This window comes from Benincasa hispida, chromosome 2, assembly GCF_009727055.1.
Source record: "Benincasa hispida cultivar B227 chromosome 2, ASM972705v1, whole genome shotgun sequence".
Taxonomy (NCBI): Eukaryota; Viridiplantae; Streptophyta; class Magnoliopsida; order Cucurbitales; family Cucurbitaceae; genus Benincasa; species Benincasa hispida.
The window spans coordinates 18,229,939-18,238,078 of record NC_052350.1 but is presented as its reverse complement, the minus strand read 5'-3'; the positions used below and the strand labels follow the sequence as shown (position 1 = coordinate 18,238,078).

The following is an 8,140-nucleotide window of genomic DNA, read 5'->3' as shown; positions in this document are numbered from 1 at the left end:
AAAATTACCAAAAGAATAATTTTTAGCAATCATCTTTAAATATGAGACTTATTGTCACGTACACTTGAGAAAGTCTTCTCGTTCTTAATGCGAGTTGGTCAACCAATAAATGATAAAGTGCATATTTAGCAAGAAAATGTGTAAATATACAATCATCGCATCACATGTACTTCAGATAACTATCGAATTCATGCTTGCATCTCCAAAAGAAAGTCGATCAAATTTATATCCTAATATGACATTCCAAAAATACAAAATCAAATTAATCTAACAGCAAACATTTTTTTTATAAAATTTAAAATTTAAATATAGAATATCGATCTTATATTTAAATTATTGGCCAATAAAATTGTGCTAATGTTAGATTAGAATACAAGTGGAAAAAAAATTAAAAATTGGTCTAGTTCGACTTTAGCCAAACTTGCGCGATAGAGATACACAAAAGGGAGATTTATTAGGGTAATTTTAAAAATGCAAACCATGCTTTGTAAAAATAAATGTAATACTGATATCTTGATTGGGTCTAAGCAATTAACCAATATAATCAACTGAGTTAATTTTGATAATGGCTGGTTGGGTTTGTTTTCTCACAATTACTAAATCACAATTTTATTTTTCTTACAAATCCTTTGTCGGATACCAAAAACAAGATCACTACTTTTCTATATAGAAAGCTTATTTAGTTTCAAAGCTTGGTTTAGATTTTGAAAACGTACAATCAATGTTATAAAATAACGAAATAATAATAATAATAAAGTAGAACTTGGATGTCGTATTTACAGGCTTAATAAGTTCTAAGCAATTAGAAATCTTTTACACAATCTAATACGAAAGAACATTTAAATCCAAAGAGCATACAACAAGAGATCACAAAAGGGATCATTTCCTCGAACTGTAAAAAACAGAAAATTGATGCATAAACTAGCCCCAATTTAACAGTAAACAAGTCCCAAATAGAAACAAATAAATAAAAAATGACGAGATTTAACATATTTTTTAAGAAAAAAAATTATAAAAATAACAGGATCCCTAAAAGGGAACACTCTTTTGAGTTATTCAGCCACGTGATTTAGCCATGCTTGGGAGAGCAAAATCCATGGCATATGGGGTTCGATTTCCACTCTCAATAAACATGCTACAGACTCCGGAAAAAAATATACAACTCAATTAAAATTACCTGTTCTTTGTAGCCACCTTATCAGATAATGAAATACATGTTTGTCACGTGACGAAGGCAAACGAAATGGAGCAGCACGCCACAACAAAACTAAGTGCGAGAAGTTTCATCTGATGACTGAAACTAGAGAACTTGAAGCAAATATAATAAGATTCACCTTAATATGCTAGACTTCGACAGTCCTCGATATCGGATGTCAACGAGTTCAATAAACCTTGCCCAGAAACATTAGAACTAATAGTCTTCAAGACAGCTTCAAACATATCTGTTCTGAACCTGTCATCTTGAACCTTCTTAATGGCCTCTTTCACCACCTGAAAATCCAAACCACCGGATATAACAAGTTTCCCAATTATCTCACCAAAATTGATGGGTGCTTTCGGCAAATCAATGCCTGCATCGTGGAGCATAGAAGCATATAGCAAACATCCAGTTTCAATGTCGCTAGCTGTAAAAACCTTCTTGGAGAGTAAATAGTCTAAAAACTTTACAACTGCTTCAACACAGGGTGGGCTTTTCTCTAGTGCCATGGAAATGGCTTCTTTTACAACCTCAGGGTGGTAAGGTGGTGACATGAGTTCTTCCACGCACTGTAAAGCTTCATCCAAAATCCGGATACTGAAATATTCCTCAAGAAGAGAGTGAGTTTTCTTTTTGAGATCTTTCATTAAAGATGCAGCTGGAACCTGTGGTCTCTCGGCAGGTGGAAGGATTGCTGCTGTTGTAATAGGTTTATGAACCTGACCAGAGGGCTCCAATCCATGACCAAAATTAACAGGACGAGTAGTAGATCCACCTGCACTTGCACCTGCACCCGCACCCTGACCCTGCAATAAAGCACTAGTCTTATTACCAATGAGCCCACTGGTACCCTGGGGCAGTAGCCTTGCATTCAATGTTGATGCTTTGCCAACCAATGGTTGGCCACGTCCAGCAGACTGGATACCAGATACGTCTGCCCCCCTTGGTACAGGCCGGGCCCTAGGTACCTCCCAATTGTCGTTATCCATTCCTGGCATACCAGGCATCTTCCTGGTTCCTGGCATGCCAGGCATCATACCCCCAAAACCAGGTCGATTAACAGGAAAACCCCCAGGGCTAGTGTTCCCAGGAGAACCAGGAACAATGCGACTATTTCTGATATTAACAGTAGCACCTGGACGTAGTCCCAGATTTTTTTCTGCCTCTGAATGTATTTCATTTATAGTTTTGGCTTTAACCTGGAGGAAGGAGAGGACGAAAGCGTTGGAACAAAAGATCCAAAATTTTATTTGACCCACCAAAAAAAAAAAGAGAGAGAACAAGGGTCTACCTCTTCACGCCTAGGAACCCAATTGTTAGCACGCAAATCAAGAACATCACGAACCATGAACTTCAATCGTGGGGCCAACTGAGTGTGTGTGGTCAGTTCTTTCAATCGACCAAAGTACATGTCATTAATACGACGCGATTTAGTGTTCTCGTCTAGCTGCTTACCTATGGTGTTAAAGAATTGACAGATGGCCTCGACATTTTCTTCGGCCGGACAGTTTTTGTTATCTGGTCCTAGGAGTTCCTGATACAACACAAGATATCAGAAAAGGCAGCATTTTACAAAATTTGATGGAAGTGTGAAACATCAGCAATATATTGCTGATAGACATCAAATAAAGACCTGGACAATGTGGTGGACAATCTTCTCAGGCACCATCTTTTGCTTCAGAAGCTCTCCAATTAATCGAATATTTCCAAGAGTACGAAGTTTCACAAGTCTGTCTTTATCTCTGCGTTCACTCTCTTGTTCAGGGGCAGTCATCTGCCTAACCTCTTCCCTCAACTTGTCTGCACCTTCAAAAGCCTCCTGACAGATATTTAAGAGGACTCGTTTGAAAGTAACTTCCCTACCACCAGGTTCATCAGAGGGAAATTGAGGTAGCTTCTGATTCAGATCGGAACACAATTGAGCATACATGGGGCAAAATGTGGGCTCAAGAACAGCCTTGTCAAAAATGAGTGAAATGACATCCTGCAGTGCAAGCAAAGTGAGATTGGGGAAATAAGGAACATCAACTAGAATCAAGCGAGTGGATGAAGATAACCTTCAAAATATCGGCGGAGGTGATTCCAGAGTCAATTAGCTGACCCTTAAGGAGATCAAACTTTTCTGGTGTTAACTTGTTCAATATCCTGCATAATCAAGATATACTATTGTAAGTACCACAATAATCAATAGCTAACAAGGTTTTGAAGCAAACGCTTCAAAGGTTACCTATCACCTTTGAGCCACAACTCTGGTTTATCGGGGATTATGCCTCTTATAAAATAGGCATACACCTCCATTTGATCATGCTAAAGCTTAGAGCTATATCTCTCAAGTGTGGCCACAATATCGATGGACTGCCCAGGGTTGTAAGTGTAATAGCTCATTGTTGAGCGTAATACTAAGTAATTTATCCCATTACCACTCAGTACTCACTCTTGAGGCTTACAAAAGCAAAGAGAAAAAAAGCTACGATGGGCATGATATCCTATAAATGATGATGACAACGACATTGAAGACTGCCTTTAGAATCCTAAATTACAACAGTGATCATTGATAGAAGAGATTGTGAGTGTAGAAATTTTCCCATAGGCAACTCTTCACCATCATGTATTAATGAAAAGGATAAGAATTTGGAAATTTTCCATAGGCGCGACTCTTCACCAAGACTACTTTTACCGCTGTGACTTTAAAATCATCGAAGGCAAAAATTTATAGTATAAACCTATCCTATTATAATAATAGGAGTCATTTTTTTAGATAAGAAACATTTCATTGATTGAATGAACCTATTAATGATAACAGTAGTGATGGTAAAGATATCCTTTTAGAATTTTTGGTTAGCAATACTTTGTCACACCAATTTAGGATTTGTAAAGTATTTTTAATTCACTATTGGAGGCCTACAGCTCATGCTGCCTTGAGACTTACACTTTGCCTCTCCAAGAGGAGAAGCCTCAAGACTGCATTTAGCCTTTTAAAACATTGAGCATGCATCTATTTTGGTTATTACGGAGGACCCTTCATCTTCTATAGGTTTAATTTCTGAAATAAATGGGCTTGTGCATGGTAAGTATTCATGTGGATCTCTTCATTTAATGAGGTGAGCTATTTTGATTCATTGGCTCCCGTGGATGGTCTTTCCAAAAGGCTATATCTTGATTTTGTTGGTCAAGTGCATGTAAAGGATGACCTATATATGGGTTTCAAGTTTCCAAGAAGCCTCATTCATTGTTATGTGACCATTGCATGCAAATTTAATTCAAGTTGCAGTGGATGAAGGAGATGAGGTTTCAAATGCCTTTGTTAGTTTATAAATTGAATATTGTTTTGATTCAGAATATCCGCTTATTGGTTATAAAGGTGGTCTTTTGTTCTTTGATTGATGATTGATGAAGAGCATTCTGGTCTGGAGGCACCCCACCCAATCCAATCCATCCCACTTCCTAAACTATTGTTATAGATCCATTTTCGGTTCTCCTAAGTCAACTTTGCCTTCCTTCTTTCATTCTCTTTTCAGCAAGGAAGACCTATTTCTATTTTGTGTAGAATCCAAGATTTCTTTCTATGTGGCTAAGCCTAATATACACACACACACACGTGTGCGTGTGTGTGTATATATATATTCTTTTTTGAAAGTTCTCTACAGGCAACTTGCTGTTTTTCTGCCTCGACATTTTTTTAGCCGGAGTTTCCATTTGATAGCCTCCTTGTTGGTGGCGGATCTTTTGACGCCATTGATTGGCTCTCATGCCTTGCTCATTCTGGCTGTGGCTATCCTTTTGGAGTTGTCTTCTTTCATCTTCTGGGGTCTTTGTTTGGTTGGTCATTTTGATCTTGGAGAGCATGTATTTTTTTTTTTTTTTGGGCTTTGTAATTTTAGTTTGGCTGGGTGTTTTGTTTTTTTTTTCTCCCATTGGAGTTTGTATCCTTGTGCATCTTAGTTCTTTTCATACATTCAATGAAAAGTTGTTTCTTATTAAAAAATAATAATTTATTTGCTTTGTATAGTTGCAGTGTCAGTAATACACTGTTTTTACATCATTATGGTTTCTATCCTCTTTTCAAATTCTATGTGAAGTCTTTACCTGACTTGAGGGACGAAGGCTCCAGACATGGCATTCTAAACATTTTAGGGTTTAGAATAAATCTTGATGTACTTGCACTAAGAATTTATCCTATCGACCAGGACTTCAATACAAGTAATGGCATAGATTAGAATGTCTGAGGGTGAAGGGATAGGGTGATAATTACCAGATAACTCAAATCCAATTCAAAATAATAAATGGAAGTAAAAAAGAGAATATACAAGGATAGTTGTGTGTAGACATTAGTATCATGAGTAACTGATGTAACTAATATGTATTACCCCTTTACAGTCTTCAAGACACGATCCTTATCAGAGAGGTTTCCTCTCCTAGCTGACCATGGTACCTCAGCTTTGATTAATGCAGGAGGTCCTCCCTAAAATAAGTAAAGTGATGTCAATTAATTAGATATAGGGCCTTTAGATCTGCAATTTAAAAACAAAAATGAAGTAGAGTGAAAAGGGACCAAAGTAAAATGCCCTGCATATAAGTCATTTTTCCCCACTAAAAGAAATATTTTGTTCGTCTGCATCATATATTTATCTTGTCAATGATTTTGTAACAGCAGAACAGCTTTACATATGGCACATCATTTCCTTAAAAATATGTCTTCAACTGAAAATAAACAGTTCCTATAAAAGGTTTTCACTCAGCTCAGTTGATAAATTGATTTAAACCTCAGAATAAATTACATACTTCAATATGTATATCATAAAATTTACTGAGACAAACTGTGTACGTCTTCAATGCTAATTGATTTTGGATTAGGTTTGAGATCTTTTTCTTGTTCTAAATAAATGTTAGCAAAAATGTTTTTGTCTCACTGCATACACATATCAACCATATAAACTAATGAAAACTGCAGTAAGAAATACAAAAATTACCCCTTGGTTAGAAGTGGTTCGGGTCCAAGATGAGTTAGAATCTTGACGATTCAAGTGATTCGCATCTTGTAGTCTAGAGTCAAAATGCCCACCAAAATCTCTGTCTCGGTTTGTTTCCCTGGACCTCTCCTCTCCAGAAGCAGAGAATTGGGCAGAACGGCCACGCCAGTCACGATTGTCAGGCTCAGAATAGCGATTCTGAGACTGATTGAGTTGCTATAAAAAGGGACAGAGAGATGTTAAAGAAATCACGCAAAAAGAAATACATCAAAGTCCTGCACTTTATAAACACACTTAACAAATTAGAAGGGAAACAGATGGTTAAGAAAATCAATCAACCAAACAAACAACATACTTACATTGCTCTCTCCACGACTCCAACTTTGTTCCTCGCCAAAAATTTCCACTTCAATATCCCGTTTAATTTTTAGTATATCATCTGGAACTTCCACAGTCTTCAAGAAACAAGAGTAATCAGGCATACATTGAACAGCACACCATTCTCGACAAATTCACAGTGTCTGAGAAAGTTAACAATAAAAATATCCAAAACGGTAGACTGATAGAATGGAGTATCAGTACAGATAACTGTGAGATTGAAAATATTTAAATACACAAAACTGGATAGCAGCTGTCAGTACTTTTTCTTCATTTAGAAACCAGAAGAGACAGATAAAGAAAGAAGAACAAAACAGATGTAATGAGAGAAAATGCATACAAATCAAATTATCCAAGAAACAACCAGAAGTTTAAAACTTTTATTTGATTAACAATTCAGTTTACGAGATATTCACAAAGAGGAAGTAGACACAAGCACCCGCCGAGACTATAATCTTATTCTAACAAAATAAATGAGAACATAATGTTTACCTCCCGAAGCTGCAAAAGCTGATCTCGGGTATATCGAACACGCTCACGACCCTCAAACCGTGAATCTCCAGCCTATTAAAATTGAACAATGGGAGTTAAACCGACGCCCATACAAAATTCATAAGAACAAAAAATGCGCAACAATTACACGTCTTCTATACAATAATAATAATAAAAAAAAGTTTCGAACAATGGATCAATTGAAGAGGAAATTAAACCAGAAACCACGAATAAATCCCCAACCCCAAATTGCAATCACAAGTCACACGCCCAAGATCCAAATGAAAGAAAAGGGAGTTGGTAAATAGAATCCAATAAAAGAGCAAGGTGGGCACATACCTTTACAGAAAAGGAAGCGGAAGAAGCGGCATGGGGACGCAGGGTAGGGAGATCAGAGGAAAATGAACCGAAAGAAAAAGAAGATGAAGAGGATGAAGAAGAAGATGAAGATGAAAGGTCAAAGCGAGGACCAAGGAGTCTAGGTCGACCGCCACCAGGTCTCAAGCTCAGAACCGACTGATCACCTTGCTGCATAACTCGATCTATCGCTCAAGAAGGATAACTCCGCCGCAGAACCAAGAAGAAAAGGGGAAAAAGAAGAAGAATCAGCGGAAGTGGGCGGTGAATTGGGGATAGGATTTCGATTATCGAAGAAGAAGTGAAGAAGGTTTTTGGTTTTTTATGTGTGTGTTTTCTCTCTCTTGTTGTGACGCCGAGAGAGAGAGAGAGAGAGAGAGAGCGATGAACCGGTTGAAGGAGAGAACCTAAAAAACCCTTCCTTCCTTTCCCACAGCTCGCTCAAGCACACCAATCTCTATCTCTCTTTTCCCTTTTTTTTTTCCTTTTTCTTTTGCCCTCCATAAATACAAATATACAATTTTAGAAAAATTAGTTTTGGCAAAAATATCCAAATATAATAGGGAAAATTAAAATAATAAAGTAGTTTTGAAAACAATTTATAAAAATATTATAGTTTTGAAACTATTTACAAAAATATTGTTTTTCTTTATAGATCTAGGGTTGAAAATTCGACCAACATTCAACCTTTACCTTTTTTTTTTAATAATTTTTTATTTTATAAATTGTTATTATTCTAATATGT

General features: G+C 36.8%; 1 protein-coding gene across 1 annotated transcript; it reads right to left on the bottom strand.

Annotated features, from left to right (window-relative positions):
• Positions 1-882: 882 nt before the first annotated feature.
• LOC120070943 (eukaryotic translation initiation factor-like) lies at positions 883-7,842 on the bottom strand. Its single transcript, XM_039022867.1, has 9 exons — positions 7,378-7,842; positions 7,039-7,110; positions 6,528-6,623; positions 6,169-6,384; positions 5,566-5,660; positions 3,256-3,343; positions 2,832-3,182; positions 2,490-2,732; positions 883-2,397 (listed from the first exon to the last, which is right to left on the bottom strand). The coding sequence occupies exons 1-9, from the start codon at positions 7,570-7,572 to the stop codon at positions 1,336-1,338; spliced, it is 2,418 nt and encodes an 805-aa protein (XP_038878795.1). The 5' UTR covers positions 7,573-7,842; the 3' UTR covers positions 883-1,335.
• Between the last annotated feature and the right edge of the window lie 298 nt (positions 7,843-8,140).